General features: G+C 41.1%; 1 protein-coding gene across 1 annotated transcript; it reads left to right on the forward strand.

Annotated features, from left to right (window-relative positions):
- Nucleotides 1-1156: 1156 nt before the first annotated feature.
- LOC116372521 (zinc finger and SCAN domain-containing protein 2-like) lies at nucleotides 1157-13911 on the forward strand. The gene is made up of 2 exons (XM_031821337.1): nucleotides 1157-1771; nucleotides 12471-13911. Exons 1-2 carry the CDS (start codon nucleotides 1486-1488, stop codon nucleotides 13418-13420), a joined length of 1236 nt encoding a protein of 411 aa, XP_031677197.1. The 5' UTR covers nucleotides 1157-1485; the 3' UTR covers nucleotides 13421-13911.
- The last annotated feature ends 4127 nt before the right edge of the window (nucleotides 13912-18038 follow it).

Genomic DNA, 18038 nt, shown 5'->3' on the forward strand with positions numbered 1-18038 from the left:
ATGTTGAATTCAGGTTTTAACACAACAAAATGTGGAATAAGTCAAGGGGTATGAATACTTTCTGAAGGCACTGTAACTCTGAGCCGGATGCTGGGTGTAACTCTGAGCCGGATGCTGGGTGTAACTCTGAACCGAATGCTGAGTTTTACTCTGAGCCGAATGCTGGGTGTAACTCTGAGCCGAATGCTGGGTGTAACTCTGAGCCGAATGCTGGATGTAACTCTGAGCCGAATGCTGGATGTAACTCTGAGCCGGATGCTGGGTGTAACTCTGAGCCGGATGCTGGGTGTAACTCTGAGCCGGATGCTGGATGTAACTCTGAGCCGAATGCTGGGTGTAACTCTGAGCCGGATGCGGGGTGTAACTCTGAGCCGGATGCTGGGTGTAACTCTGAGCCGGATGCAACTCTGAGCCGGATGCTGGATGTAACTCTGAGCCGAATGCTGGATGTAACTCTGAGCCGGATGCGGGGTGTAACTCTGAGCCGGATGCTGGGTGTAACTCTGAGCCGAATGCTGGGTGTAACTCTGAGCCGGATGCGGGGTGTAACTCTGAGCCGGATGCAACTCTGAGCCGAATGCTGGATGTAACTCTGAGCCGAATGCTGGGTGTAACTCTGAGCCGAATGCTGGATGTAACTCTGAGCCGGATGCTGGGTGTAACTCTGAGCCGGATGCTGGGTGTAACTCTGAGCCGGATGCTGGATGTAACTCTGAGCCGAATGCTGGGTGTAACTCTGAGCCGGATGCGGGGTGTAACTCTGAGCCGGATGTAACTCTGAGCCGGATGCTGGATGTAACTCTGAGCCGAATGCTGGGTGTAACTCTGAGCCGGATGCTGGATGTAACTCTGGATGTTATACTAGATGAAACATCCAGGTTATAACCCTGTGTTACAGCCCCAACTGCACATTTTCCATCATCTTTTGTTGCAATAAAGAAAGTTATACAGAAGACCATTCCAGCCCTGCTTAACTGAGACTAAAATTGTATCTTTTGAAGATTTCTCCTGCCGTTTCTGTTACACAGGTCGCAATGATTTTCTTTCTGCGACATTGCTTTTCGAATTATCCTGGGTAAATGAAAACCTGCCTAGTGTTTAATTAATTGCAAGAATATTATTTTTGTTAAATTGCGTTTACCCACATGAGTCAGCAGATGGCAATACGAGTCTTTCAGCTGGTGCCCCTTGCGTGACGTATAATATAATGGACGGTGCGGGACGCTTCTTCAACAACAGCTACAACTCTGCTACTGATTCAGCCATCTTCACAGCTAGCTAGCCAACATAACACCGAAACATTGGAGCTCATTGACAATTTTTTTGGTGTATATTAACCTCCGTGTTTTAAACACACCATCTGCTTATTTACTATACTTCATAAAATTTCATATTTATGTTGTCGGTAAGATTACTTATTAACTTAGCCTAGTAACGTTAGTGGGCTATTCGCTAATGCTAACTAGCTAGCTAACATATTCGACCATGAGCTTGTCCCTTGCTAAAGAAGAGCAGGTCTGCTGGACAGAGAAAGAAGCTCTCGTGAAAGAGGAGGAGGGAGAGGAGGCTGTCACAGTTAAGATAGATGAAGCTGTTACATTGAAAGAAGAAGAAGAAGCTTTCAGAGTGAAAGAGGAGGATGTTACTGTGAAGGAAGACTACGAGGAAGAGGAGGAAGAGGCGACGACTGTCACAGTGAAAGAAGAGGAGGGGGAGATTACTGTCACATTGGAGGAGGAAGAAGAGCAGACTGGAGATCTGATTAACACCAGTGAGTAGTGTACTATCTTAAAAACATGGGCACAAGCGCCGCAGTTGTTGATCCAAACGAGTGGTTTTTAAGGGGAAATCTGCAGTTGAAACAATATCAAAGCGAGATCCCCGCCCCTGTTCCTGTAAATATCTGAGGGATGGGGCTGATGAAATGTAACCACTCTCAAATTCATAGACAGAAGTATGGATGCAAAGACTGACCATCCAAAATGATAGTTTTAACCTTGTTTTGATTGTATATAGTGGGTTCTGATGGGAGTATGACAGTTGAACTCTGCTCATGAGGCATTAATAACTTATATATTTTCAAGAATCAATGGGTACATATAATTAATGTATAAGCCCATAAAAGGTGGACGTAGCAACTGCAGATTTCCCCTTTATTAAATGGGCATTCTACTGAAGTTCTACACCTTTATTAAATGGGCATTCTACTGAAGTTCTACACCTTTATTAAATGGGCATTCTACTGAAGTTCTACACCTTTATTAAATGGGCATTCTACTGAAGTTCTACACCTTTATTAAATGGGCATTCTACTGAAGTTCTACACCTTTATTAAATGGGCATTCTACTGAAGTTCTACACTTTGAGTAATTTGTTCTGTAGTAGGAATTGTTAAAGGTATGGAATCGCCGACACTCAGATGTCTTACTTTCAATGTATGCCAACCAACAACAACAAACATTGATTTCAAAGCTGAACAAACCTTTCCACTCTATGCACAATCACTACTTTTAACATTTGACAACAACAACAAAAAACATTTTCTGTCTGGAACTGTGCAGATGCAAAATTTGGTTACAGAATGTTGGTTCCATCTCCCTCAGTTTGTGTACATTCCAAAAAAACTCTGTTAAATATTCACTCCGAACTAAGAATCAACGATGTCTGCAGAAAGAATGAGGTGTCATCTATGACATCACACACTGACTTTGAAAAACATCTGTTTTGGTTCTTGAAATACAGTAAGTGAAGTGGGTTCTCTCTTCGTGGTGATGTATCCTGAATAGGTACACAAAGGTAGAAATATGCACTGTCCTACTTTGCATATTCGGGTATTGTTCTATACACTGGCTATTATTTTAATGAGCTTCTGCCCCCAAACAAGACCACATTTGGTTGGTTCAGACCAAATCTGAAGTTTGGACATCAAAGGACAGCACAGTTCAGTACAGATCAGTAGAGAACAGATCAGTAGAGTAGAGTTCAGTATATAACAGTAGAGTTCAGTACATAACAGTAGAGAACAGATCAGTAGAGTTCTGTACATAACAGTAGAGAAGAGAACAGATCAGTAGAGTAGAGAACAGATGAGTAGAGTTCAGTACATAACAGTAGAGAACAGATCAGTAGAGTAGAGAACAGATCAGTAGAGTAGAGAACAGATCAGTAGAGTAGAGAACAGATCAGTAGAGTAGAGAACAGATCAGTAGAGTAGAGAACAGATCAGTAGAGTAGAGAACAGTACATAACTGTAGAGTTCAGTACATAACATGACAGTAGAGTGCAGTACAGAATATAACTGTAGAGTGCAGTACAGAACATAACTGTAGAGTGCAGTACAGAACATAACTGTAGAGTGCAGTACAGAACATAACTATAGAGTGCAGTACAGAACATAACTGTAGAGTGCAGTACAGAACATAACTGTAGAGTGCAGTACAGAACATAACTGTAGAGTGCAGTACAGAACATAACTGTAGAGTGCAGTACAGAACATAACTGTAGAGTGCAGTACAGAACATAACTGTAGAGTGCAGTACAGAACATAACTGTAGAGTGCAGTACAGAACATAACTGTAGAGTGCAGTACAGAACATAACTGTAGAGTGCAGTACAGAACATAACTGTAGAGTGCAGTACATAACAGTAGAGTGCAGTACAGAACATAACTGTAGAGTGCAGTACAGAACATAACAGTAGAGTGCAGTACAGTACATAACTGTAGAGTGCAGTACATAACAGTAGAGTGCAGTACAGAACATAACTGTAGAGTGCAGTACAGAACATAACAGTAGAGTGCAGTACAGTACATAACTGTAGAGTGCAGTACAGTACATAACTGTAGAGTGCAGTACATAACTGTAGAGTGCAGTACATAACTGTAGAGTGCAGTACATAACTGTAGAGTGCAGTACATAACTGTAGAGTGCAGTACAGAACATAAATGTAGAGTGCAGTACAGAACATAAATGTAGAGTGCAGTACAGAACATAACTGTAGAGTGCAGTACAGAACATAACTGTAGAGTGCAGTACAGAACATAACAGTAGAGTGCAGTACAGAACATAACAGTAGAGTGCAGTACAGAACATAACAGTAGAGTGCAGTACGGAACAGAACAGTAGAGTGCAGTACGGAACATAACTGTAGAGTGCAGTACGGAACATAACTGTAGAGTGCAGTACGGAACAGAACAGTAGAGTGCAGTACAGAACAGAACAGTAGAGTGCAGTACAGAACAGAACAGTAGAGTGCAGTACAGAACAGAACAGTAGAGTGCAGTACAGAACAGAACAGTAGAGTGCAGTACAGAACATAACTGTAGAGTGCAGTACAGAACATAACAGTAGAGTGCAGTACAGAACAGAACAGTAGAGTGCAGTACAGAACATAACAGTAGAGTGCAGTACAGAACAGAACAGTAGAGTGCAGTACAGAACAGAACAGTAGAGTGCAGTACAGAACAGAACAGTAGAGTGCAGTACAGAACAGAACAGTAGAGTGCAGTACAGAACATAACAGTAGAGTGCAGTACAGAACAGAACAGTAGAGTGCAGTACAGAACATAACAGTAGAGTGCAGTACATAACATAACAGTAAAGTGCAGTACAGAACATAACATAACAGTAGAGTGCAGTACATAACATAACAGTAGAGTGCAGTACATAACTGTAGAGTGCAGTACAGTACATAACTGTAGAGTGCAGTACAGAACATAACAGTAGAGTGCAGTACAGTACATAACTGTAGAGTGCAGTACAGAACATAACAGTAGAGTGCAGTACATAACATAACAGTAAAGTGCAGTACAGAACATAACATAACAGTAGAGTGCAGTACATAACAGTAGAGTGCAGTACAGAACATAACAGTAGAGTGCAGTACATAACTGTAGAGTGCAGTACATAACTGTAGAGTGCAGTACATAACTGTAGAGTGCAGTACAGAACAGTAGAGTGCAGTACAGAACATAACATAACTCTGAATGAGTGGACCATTCAGTGTCCCAGAGAGAGCATGCCTTTCTTGTTTTCCTTTTATATCGACGAAGCTTTTGTCCGGTTGAAATATTATTGATTATTATGACTAAAAACAACTTGAGGATTGATTCTATTTTCGTCTTCCTGTTGTGACTGCCTTTGAGCCTGTGGATTACTGAACAAAATGCTTTTTTGGAGGTTTTTGGATATATAGAGGGACTATATCGAATGAAACAAACATTTATTGAGTAAATGGGAGTCTTGTGAGTGCAACCATATGAAGATCATCAAAGGTAAGTGATTCATTGTATCGTTTTCTGACTTGTGGAACAGTTCAGTAGGGAACAGTAGAGTGCAGTACAGAACATTACATAACAGAGTGCAGTAACTCCTCTACTTGGCTGGTAACTGTTTGTAATGATTTGTCTGCTGGGCGCTGTTCTCAGATAATCGCATGGTATGCTTTCGCTACAGAACAGTAGAGTGCAGTACAGAACAGAACAGTAGAGTGCAGTATAGAACAGAACAGTGCAGTACAGAACAGAACAGTAGAGTACAGAACAGTAGAGTGCAGTACAGAACAGTAGAGTGCAGTATAGAACAGAACAGTAGAGTGCAGTACATAACTGTAGAGTGCAGTATAGAACATAACTGTAGAGTGCAGTACATAACATAACAGTAGAGTGCAGAACATAACTGTAGAGTGCAGCACATAACTGTAGAGTGCAGCACATAACAGTAGAGTGCAGTACATAACAGTAGAGTGCAGTACATAACAGTAGAGTGCAGTACAGAACATAACTGTAGAGTGCAGTACAGAACATAACAGTAGAGTGCAGTACAGTACATAACTGTAGAGTGCAGTACAGTACATAACTGTAGAGTGCAGTACATAACTGTAGAGTGCAGTACATAACTGTAGAGTGCAGTACATAACTGTAGAGTGCAGTACATAACTGTAGAGTGCAGTACAGAACATAAATGTAGAGTGCAGTACAGAACATAAATGTAGAGTGCAGTACAGAACATAACTGTAGAGTGCAGTACAGAACATAACTGTAGAGTGCAGTACAGAACATAACAGTAGAGTGCAGTACAGAACATAACAGTAGAGTGCAGTACAGAACATAACAGTAGAGTGCAGTACGGAACAGAACAGTAGAGTGCAGTACGGAACATAACTGTAGAGTGCAGTACGGAACATAACTGTAGAGTGCAGTACGGAACAGAACAGTAGAGTGCAGTACAGAACAGAACAGTAGAGTGCAGTACAGAACAGAACAGTAGAGTGCAGTACAGAACAGAACAGTAGAGTGCAGTACAGAACAGAACAGTAGAGTGCAGTACAGAACATAACTGTAGAGTGCAGTACAGAACATAACAGTAGAGTGCAGTACAGAACAGAACAGTAGAGTGCAGTACAGAACATAACAGTAGAGTGCAGTACAGAACAGAACAGTAGAGTGCAGTACAGAACAGAACAGTAGAGTGCAGTACAGAACAGAACAGTAGAGTGCAGTACAGAACAGAACAGTAGAGTGCAGTACAGAACATAACAGTAGAGTGCAGTACAGAACAGAACAGTAGAGTGCAGTACAGAACATAACAGTAGAGTGCAGTACATAACATAACAGTAAAGTGCAGTACAGAACATAACATAACAGTAGAGTGCAGTACATAACATAACAGTAGAGTGCAGTACATAACTGTAGAGTGCAGTACAGTACATAACTGTAGAGTGCAGTACAGAACATAACAGTAGAGTGCAGTACAGTACATAACTGTAGAGTGCAGTACAGAACATAACAGTAGAGTGCAGTACATAACATAACAGTAAAGTGCAGTACAGAACATAACATAACAGTAGAGTGCAGTACATAACAGTAGAGTGCAGTACAGAACATAACTGTAGAGTGCAGTACATAACTGTAGAGTGCAGTACATAACTGTAGAGTGCAGTACATAACTGTAGAGTGCAGTACAGAACAGTAGAGTGCAGTACAGAACATAACATAACTCTGAATGAGTGGACCATTCAGTGTCCCAGAGAGAGCATGCCTTTCTTGTTTTCCTTTTATATCGACGAAGCTTTTGTCCGGTTGAAATATTATTGATTATTATGACTAAAAACAACTTGAGGATTGATTCTATTTTCGTCTTCCTGTTGTGACTGCCTTTGAGCCTGTGGATTACTGAACAAAATGCTTTTTTGGAGGTTTTTGGATATATAGAGGGACTATATCGAATGAAACAAACATTTATTGAGTAAATGGGAGTCTTGTGAGTGCAACCATATGAAGATCATCAAAGGTAAGTGATTCATTGTATCGTTTTCTGACTTGTGGAACAGTTCAGTAGGGAACAGTAGAGTGCAGTACAGAACATTACATAACAGAGTGCAGTAACTCCTCTACTTGGCTGGTAACTGTTTGTAATGATTTGTCTGCTGGGCGCTGTTCTCAGATAATCGCATGGTATGCTTTCGCTACAGAACAGTAGAGTGCAGTACAGAACAGAACAGTAGAGTGCAGTATAGAACAGAACAGTGCAGTACAGAACAGAACAGTAGAGTACAGAACAGTAGAGTGCAGTACAGAACAGTAGAGTGCAGTATAGAACAGAACAGTAGAGTGCAGTACATAACTGTAGAGTGCAGTATAGAACATAACTGTAGAGTGCAGTACATAACATAACAGTAGAGTGCAGAACATAACTGTAGAGTGCAGCACATAACTGTAGAGTGCAGCACATAACAGTAGAGTGCAGTACATAACAGTAGAGTGCAGTACATAACAGTAGAGTGCAGTACATAACAGTAGAGTGCAGTACATAACAGTAGAGTGCAGTACATAACATACCTGTAGAGTGCAGTACATAACTGTAGAGTGCAGTACAGTACAGTAGAGTGCAGTACAGTACATAACAGTAGAGTACAGTACATAACAGTAGAGTGCAGTACAGAACAGAACAGTAGAGTGCAGTACAGAACAGAACAGTAGAGTGCAGTACAGAACAGAACAGTAGAGTGCACTACAGAACAGAACAGTAGAGTGCAGTACAGAACATAACAGTGCAGTACAGAACATAACAGTAGAGTGCAGTACATAACTGTAAAGTGCAGTACATAACTGAAGAGTGCAGTACAGAACATAACAGTAGAGTGCAGTACATAACAGTAAAGTGCAGTACATAACATAACAGTAGAGTGCAGTACATAACTGTAGAGTGCAGTACAGAACATAACAGTAGAGTGCAGTACATAACTGTAGAGTGCAGTACAGAACATAACAGTAGAGTGCAGTACAGAACAGTAGAGTGCAGTACAGAACAGAACAGTAGAGTGCAGTACATAACTGTAGAGTGTAGTATAGAACATAACTGTAGAGTGCAGTACATAACATAACTGTAGAGTGCAGTACATAACTGTAGAGTGCAGTACATAACTGTAGAGTGCAGTACAGAACATAACTGTAGAGTGCAGCACATAACTGTAGAGTGCAGTACATAACAGTAGAGTGCAGTACATAACATAACTGTAGAGTGCAGTACATAACTGTAGAGTGCAGTACAGTACATAACAGTAGAGTGCAGTACAGTACAGAACAGTAGAGTGCAGTACAGAACATAACAGTAGAGTGCAGTACAGAACATAACAGTAGAGTGCAGTACAGAACAGAACAGTAGAGTGCAGTACAGACCATAACAGTAGAGTGCAGTACAGACCATAACAGTAGAGTGCAGTACAGACCATAACAGTAGAGTGCAGTACAGAACAGAACAGTAGAGTGCACTACAGAACAGAACAGTAGAGTGCACTACAGAACAGAACAGTAGAGTGCAGTACAGAACATAACAGTAGAGTGCAGTACAGACCATAACAGTAGAGTGCAGTACAGACCATAACAGTAGAGTGCACTACAGAACAGAACAGTAGAGTGCACTACAGAACAGAACAGTAGAGTGCACTACAGAACAGAACAGTAGAGTGCAGTATAGAACATAACTGTAGAGTGCAGTACATAACATAACAGTAGAGTGCAGTACATAACTGTATAGTGCAGAACAGAACAGTAGAGTGCACTACAGAACAGAACTGTAGAGTGCAGTACAGAACATAACAGTAGAGTGCAGTACAGAACAGTAGAGTGCACTACAGAACAGAACAGTAGAGTGCAGTACAGAACAGTAGAGTGCAGTATAGAACAGAACAGTAGAGTGCAGTACATAACTGTAGAGTGCAGTATAGAACATAACTGTAGAGTGCAGTACATAACATAACTGTAGAGTGCAGTACATAACTGTAGAGTGCAGTACATAACTGTAGAGTGCAGTACAGAACATAACTGTAGAGTGCAGCACATAACTGCAGAGTGCAGTACATAACAGTAGAGTGCAGTACATAACATAACTGTAGAGTGCAGTACATAACATAACTGTAGAGTGCAGTACATAACTGTAGAGTGCAGTACATAACTGTAGAGTGCAGTACATAACTGTAGAGTGCAGTACATAACAGTAGAGTGCAGTACAGACCATAACAGTAGAGTGCAGTACAGACCATAACAGTAGAGTGCAGTACAGAACAGAACAGTAGAGTGCACTACAGAACAGAACAGTAGAGTGCACTACAGAACAGAACAGTAGAGTGCAGTACAGAACATAACAGTAGAGTGCAGTACAGACCATAACAGTAGAGTGCAGTACAGACCATAACAGTAGAGTGCACTACAGAACAGAACAGTAGAGTGCACTACAGAACAGAACAGTAGAGTGCACTACAGAACAGAACAGTAGAGTGCAGTATAGAACATAACTGTAGAGTGCAGTACATAACATAACAGTAGAGTGCAGTACATAACTGTATAGTGCAGAACAGAACAGTAGAGTGCACTACAGAACAGAACTGTAGAGTGCAGTACAGAACATAACAGTAGAGTGCAGTACAGAACAGTAGAGTGCACTACAGAACAGAACAGTAGAGTGCAGTACAGAACAGTAGAGTGCAGTATAGAACAGAACAGTAGAGTGCAGTACATAACTGTAGAGTGCAGTATAGAACATAACTGTAGAGTGCAGTACATAACATAACTGTAGAGTGCAGTACATAACTGTAGAGTGCAGTACATAACTGTAGAGTGCAGTACAGAACATAACTGTAGAGTGCAGCACATAACTGCAGAGTGCAGTACATAACAGTAGAGTGCAGTACATAACATAACTGTAGAGTGCAGTACATAACATAACTGTAGAGTGCAGTACATAACTGTAGAGTGCAGTACATAACTGTAGAGTGCAGTACATAACTGTAGAGTGCAGTACATAACTGTAGAGTGCAGTACATAACTGTAGAGTGCAGTACATAACAGTAGAGTGCAGTACAGACCATAACAGTAGAGTGCAGTACAGACCATAACAGTAGAGTGCAGTACAGAACAGAACAGTAGAGTGCACTACAGAACAGAACAGTAGAGTGCACTACAGAACAGAACAGTAGAGTGCAGTACAGAACATAACAGTAGAGTGCAGTACAGACCATAACAGTAGAGTGCAGTACAGACCATAACAGTAGAGTGCACTACAGAACAGAACAGTAGAGTGCACTACAGAACAGAACAGTAGAGTGCACTACAGAACAGAACAGTAGAGTGCAGTATAGAACATAACAGTAGAGTGCAGTACATAACATAACAGTAGAGTGCAGTACATAACTGTATAGTGCAGAACAGAACAGTAGAGTGCACTACAGAACAGAACTGTAGAGTGCAGTACAGAACATAACAGTAGAGTGCAGTACAGAACAGTAGAGTGCACTACAGAACAGAACAGTAGAGTGCAGTACAGAACAGTAGAGTGCAGTATAGAACAGAACAGTAGAGTGCAGTACATAACTGTAGAGTGCAGTACATAACTGTAGAGTGCAGTACAGAACATAACTGTAGAGTGCAGCACATAACTGCAGAGTGCAGTACATAACAGTAGAGTGCAGTACATAACATAACTGTAGAGTGCAGTACATAACATAACTGTAGAGTGCAGTACATAACTGTAGAGTGCAGTACATAACTGTAGAGTGCAGTACATAACTGTAGAGTGCAGTACATAACAGTAGAGTGCAGTACAGTACATAACAGTAGAGTGCAGTACAGAACAGAACAGTAGAGTGCAGTACAGAACAGAACAGTAGAGTGCAGTACAGAACATAACAGTAGAGTGCAGTACAGACCATAACAGTAGAGTGCAGTACAGAACAGAACAGTAGAGTGCAGTACAGAACAGAACAGTAGAGTGCAGTACAGAACAGAACAGTAGAGTGCAGAACAGAACAGTAGAGTGCACTACAGAACAGAACAGTAGAGTGCAGTACAGAACATAACAGTAGAGTGCAGTACAGACCATAACAGTAGAGTGCAGTACAGAACAGAACAGTAGAGTGCACTACAGAACAGAACAGTAGAGTGCACTACAGAACAGAACAGTAGAGTGCAGTACAGAACAGAACAGTAGAGTGCAGTACAGAACAGAACAGTAGAGTGCAGTACAGAACAGAACAGTAGAGTGCAGTACAGAACAGAACAGTAGAGTGCAGAACAGAACAGTAGAGTGCACTACAGAACAGAACAGTAGATTTTAGTACAGAACTTCCTATGGCTTCCACTAAATGTCAACAGTCTTTAGAAATGGTTTCAGGCTTGTATTCTGAACAATGTGTGAGTAAGACCACTCTAAATGAGTGGACCATTCAGTGTCCCAGAGAGAGCATGCCTTTCTTGTTTTCCTTTTATATCGACGAAGCTTTTGTCCGGTTCAAATATTATTGATTATTATGACTAAAAACAACTTGAGGATTGATTCTATTTTCGTCTTCCTGTTGTGACTGCCTTTGAGCCTGTGGATTACTGAACAAAATGCTTTTTTGGAGGTTTTTGGATATAAAGAGGGACTTTATCGAATGAAACAAACATTTATTGAGTAAATGGGAGTCTTGTGAGTGCAACCATATGAAGATCATCAAAGGTAAGTGATTAATTTTATCGGTTTTCTGACTTGTGTAACAGTTCAGAACGGAACAGTAGAGTGCAGTACAGAACATTACAGAACAGAGTGCAGTAACTCCTCTACTTGGCTGGTAACTGTTTGTAATGATTTCTCTGCTGGGCGCTGTTCTCAGATAATCACATGGTATTCTTTCCCCGTAAAGCCTTTTTGAAATCTGACACCGTGGTTGGATTAACAAGAAGTCCATCTTTAAACCGATGTATAACACTTGTATGTTTCATGAATTTTTATAAAGAGTATTTCTGTTTTTGAATTTGGCACTCTGCAATTTCACTGGATGTTGGCCAGGTGGGACGCTACCATCCCACATCCCCTAGAGAGGTTAATGGCCTATAATGTCAATTTCTACGTGTACAATTGTCATTACTTCAAAGGTAACAGAGAGCCCACTCTGGAAATTCTCTGTTAAACTGAAAAATACTCTGTCTTTGGCAGGAGAGAGACCAGACTCTTACTCTGAAAGTGGGACGTGTCCCGCCGAGGAACCAGACCCAGTGATGTCCAAATCAGCAAGACCACATCACTGCTCTCAGTGCGGAAAGAGATTTATCCAGTTAGGACACCTGAAAAAACATAAGAGAACGCACACAGGAGAGAAGCCTTATCACTGCTTTCAATGTGAAAAGAGATTTTCCTCATCAGGTTCCCTGAAATCACATGAGAGAATACACTCAGGAGAGAAGCCTTTCCAATGCTCCCAGTGTGGAAAGAGATTTTCCTCATCAGGTTCCCTGAAATCACATGAGAGAATACACTCAGGAGAGAAGCCGTTCCAATGCTCCCAGTGTGGAAAGAGATTCTCCCGGTCATCGCATCTTAAATTGCATAAGAGTGTACACACAGGAGAAAAACCATTCCAATGCTCCCAGTGTGGAAATAGTTTTACCTCATCAGATTCCCTGAAAAGACATATAGGTTTACACTCTGGAGAAAAGCCTTACCACTGCTCAGACTGTGGGAAGAGATTTAGCCGGTTAAACGGCCTGAAACGACATGAGAGAATACACACTGGAGAGAAGCCCTACCAATGCTCCCAGTGTCAAAATAGTTTTTCCCAGCCCGCATACCTGAAATACCATGAAAGAACACACACGGGAGAGAAGCCTTACCATTGCTCACAGTGCGGAAAGAATTTCACCATGTCATGTAACTTAAAAACACATGAGAGAATACACTCAGGAGAGAAGCCCTATCAATGCTCCCAGTGTGGAAAGAGTTTTAACCAGCTAGGGAGTCTGAAAATACATGAGCGAGCACACACAGCGGAGAAGCCTTACCACTGCTCCCAGTGTGGAAAGAGTTTTAAGAAATTAGGCAAACTGAAACAGCATGAGAAAGTACACACAAGCGTGAAGCCTTTTGGAATTACTCCCACTGTGGAATAAAATTAACCTGAGCTAACAAACTCTGTAGAGTAGCCTTTCCACTGGTCCTACTGTGGAATGAGATTTACCTTGGTAAGGCAACTGACAGAGCATGAAAGAATCCACACTAAAGAGAAACAATATCAATGCTCTCAGTGTGGAGAGATATTTACCCAGTTAGGGATCCTGAAGGACCATGAGGTAACAAACACATGGGAGAAGAGAACAGGGGAGAAGCCTTACCACTACTCCCAGTGTGGAAAGAGCTCTAGTTCATCACACATACTTGAGAGAACATACTTGACATACTTGAGAGAACAAGTGCTTCCATTATCTCATATTTGTTACAGAAAATGTGTGCTTTTTGTTATGCCATATGAAATCTAATTGGATAAAGTCTACTAAAAAAGAATTGGTATGTTTTAAAACAAATCTCAAGACATGAATTCTTGAGTATAGAGCACATCAGAATCAATTTGTATGCTTTACGTGATTAAATTGTTATTTTCAAACTCTTGGCTCTCTCTGTGTGTGTGTGTGTGTGTGTGTGTGTGTGTGTCATTCCTCTACAGATAATCCGGTTATGTTTGCATGTGATGCACGTGCTCCATGGTCGACATCTGCATCGTCGGTCCCCCACTTGGAAGATGGTTCTTCCAGTGTGGCTTGAAAGGAATAGTATGGTCTCATCTAGAAAGGAATAGTATGGTCTCATCTCAAAAGGAATAGTATGATCTCATCTCAAAAGGAATAGTATGGTCTCATCTCAAAAGGAATAGTATGATCTCATCGCAAAAGGAATAGTATGGTCTCATCTCAAAAGGAATAGTATGGTCTCATCTCAAAAGGAATAGTATGGTCTCATCTCAAAAGGAATAGTATGGTCTCATCTCAAAAGGAATAGTATGGTCTCATCTAGAAAGGAATAGTATGGTCTCATCTAGAAAGGAATAGTATGGTCTCATCTCAAAAGGAATAGTATGATCTCATCTCAAAAGGAATAGTATGGTCTCATCTCAAAAGGAATAGTATGATCTCATCTCAAAAGGAATAGTATGGTCTCATCTCGATTTAAAAAAAAAACTTTGGATGTGAAAAAGAGCAACAATAGAGTAGAGTACCCCAAAAAGATGAACACACTACCTGTTCATAACAGTATTTATTAATAATATGTATTCCTATTCAGCGTCTACATCGGGGTAGAAGACACTATCTGTAAGAGAAAACATGTCTGGTTATTTTGATATAATTTTTTTTATGACAGTAGAACAGATAGCGGAGTAGAACACCTGCTTAGGAGAGGTGCTGGCTAGCAGAGTAGAACACCTGTTTAGGAGAGGTGCTGGCTAGCAGAGTAGAACACCTGTTTAGGAGAGGTGCTGGCTAGCAGAGTAGAACACCTGTTTAGGAGAGTTGATGCACCATCTGCTTTTCTAATTTATTACTTTGATTCAAATCAGATCAAGTCTTAACTGGTGATAGCAGACACCCACATAGTGGATGTGGTGGTGGAACTGCGTTGGAGCCCCACATAGTGGATGTGGTGGTGGTGGAACTGCGTTGGAGCCCCACATAGTGGATGTGGTGGTGGTGGAACTGCGTTGGAGCCCCACATAGTGGATGTGGTGGTGGTGGAACTGCGTTGGAGCCCCACATAGTGGATGTGGTGGTGGAACTGCGTTGGAGCCCCACATAGTGGATGTGGTGGTGGAACTGCGTTGGAGCCCCACATAGTGGATGTGGTGGTGGTGGAACTGCGTTGGAGCCCCACATAGTGGATGTGGTGGTGGAACTGCGTTGGAGCCCCACATAGCGGATGTGGTGGTGGTGGAACTGCGTTGGAGCCCCACATAGCGGATGTGGTGGTGGAACTGCGTTGGAGCCCCACATAGCGGATGTGGTGGTGGTGGAACTGCGTTGGAGCCCCACATAGGGGATGTGGTGGTGGAACTGCGTTGGAGCCCCACATAGCGGATGTGGTGGTGGAACTGCGTTGGAGCCCCACATAGCGGATGTGGTGGTGGAACTGCGATGGAGCCCCACATAGCGGATGTGGTGGTGGTGGTGGAACTGCGTTGGAGCCCCACATAGCGGATGTGGTGGTGGAACTGCGTTGGAGCCTCAAATCGGTGAGCAGCTACTCTTACGACCGTTGTCACAAAAGCCACAACTCGCCCCACTTGCTTTAGAACTTAAGAATGAGACAGTGTAGGTTATATAGAAATAACAACATGGTCTCGGAGCGTTTCGTATTATTCTGTACGTAAATCTAAGACACTCCATTTAGTATGATACCCTGTGTTACGTTTCGTATTATTCTTTACGTAAATCTAAGACACTCCATTTAGTATGATAACGTGTGTTACGTGTCGTATTATTCTTTACGTAAATCCAAGACACTCCATTTAGTATGATATGTTACGTATGGTGTGGATTAATTTGTTGATGTCCAGCATCCATTTCATACAATATGTTATGAATTTGCAAAACGTATGATATGTGACGAATTCCAATTTGTTGTAGCTAACATTAGCTAGCTCTAGGAGTTGGGGGTTAGGTTAAGGTTAGAGGAATCGTTAGCTAACATGCTAAGTGATTGCAAAATTACTAATTAGCTACAATGCTAAAGTTGTACGTGATGAGATTCGAACGGACAACCTTTGGATTGCTAGACGTTACGCATCCTTTTGTTCTTGCCTTAGGTAACCATCTGTCTTATGTAACCATACGAACATAACATATACTAATTTGAGTGTCCTTAGGTTTTAAGTTTACTATGTTGCATCTAATCTATGAGACCAGTCTGAGAAATAATTCAGCTCAAATTGAAAAAATAAATAATAATAATTAGGATTTGTGTCATCCTAATCGAGGTGTAGATTACATCTCACATTCCAGTGTTCGAACTTGTTAATGAGGCTGCATGTGATTTCTGTTAATGCGATTCTGCTCAGCCAATGAGCACCGTCAAAACCACCGGTATGCAGATGTCGGCTAAAGTGGATCTGATTGAATAGAGACCTTTATTTTCAAATGAGTTTATTAAAGCTCCTAGAAATGTGTTCATGAAACCAGAAGTTAATCACAACGGGGGACAGATGAATAGTGCTTTAAAGGGGAAATGGGCATCTGCAGTTTCTAACATCCATATAAGTGACCCACCACCTGGATTTGGTCTTGTGTAGCAAAATTTGAATTATTATTATTATTTATTTATTACATCGGATAAAAGTAAAGACTCAGAGCTACAAAATGGTATATCATCCACTGCAGTTGAGGAACAATTGGAACGTAATTCTGCTTTGAAAGTTGATTTACTTCTAACCCAACTTTTGAGAAAATGGCCCTTGAATGTTTTGTTACGTCTACTGGAGAGCTCTTCTTTGTCTACACCCAATCAGCATCGTTCACACCCTCTTATAAGCCTTAGCCCCACCCATCTCTCTATAAGGATTCACATGTGAGGCCATGTGCTAAACAGAGTGAATACGGTAGTGTAGTAAACTACCAAAGATTTCAAGACTGAAAGTGTTCAAAGTAGTAGCAGAAAGTAGAAGTAAAAATACCCTTTATCTAGTCCTAGGCCTATATCCTAATCTAATTTTGGTGTAAATGATCTTGTTCTTCACGTTACCATCTCTGGTAAACACACACTATATCAAATTAAATCTATGTTTATGTGTCACATGCACAGGATACAGAAGGTGTAAATGGTACAGTGAAATGGTTACTTGCATTGTGGAGTCTTTTTGTTTAGGCATGTAGCTAGCTAGCTAAACAATGAACCATAATCCCAACTCAATACCATACACCATGCTTGAATCTGCAGGTAGCTAAAGCTTATCAACCAAGTTCAATGTTAGTTACCTAGTTGACATTAGGCTATACCTAGCAATACAAATGGCTTTCTGAGATACGAATAATATAACTACAAAGATCATACACCTAACGTTAGCTAGCTAAAAATGTGCTTTAACTTGCAATGAAAACGACTTCCTGACAAAATTAGAAACATATTATATCTGAACATGTAGCTCAGTGGAGGCTGCTGAGGGGAGCACGGCTCATAATAATATCTGGGACGGAGCAGATGGAATGGCACCAAACACATGGAAACCATGGAAACCATGTATTTCATACCATTCCACTAATTCTGCCACAGCTTTTAGCACAAGCCAATCCTCCCTAATTAAAGTGCCACCAACCTCCTGTGATTTAGCTAGACTCTTACCTGAACACATGGATGGACGCTTCTCCCGCCGTCATGAATGCCATGGTTACACTTAGTTTGAAGATGTAATCCGGAGACAGGTGTTTTGTATTTTTTTTCGTGGCTAAACCAACTAGAGCTCGTAATTTAACCATTGTATTTGTATTTACAGATGGAATACAAGTTTGTTATTAAGGCACATTAAAGTTCACATGTCCCAGAAGGCATTTCTGCCGACATAACGCATTTTTATAAAAAAAATATATACTTTTTTTAATGTTCAAATGCCACTCCTGTGAAGTAGTGACATGCGACATACACCTAGTGTCTTGAAACAGGTCACATAAATTAATTATGTATACAAATTGATTCTTAAAGAATGTAATTTATAATTGTCTGATGATCTTAGTTTAAGTGTCACAACCGCAA

The sequence above is a fragment of the Oncorhynchus kisutch genome, unplaced genomic scaffold (genome assembly GCF_002021735.2).
Source record: "Oncorhynchus kisutch isolate 150728-3 unplaced genomic scaffold, Okis_V2 scaffold3961, whole genome shotgun sequence".
Taxonomy (NCBI): domain Eukaryota; kingdom Metazoa; phylum Chordata; class Actinopteri; order Salmoniformes; family Salmonidae; genus Oncorhynchus; species Oncorhynchus kisutch.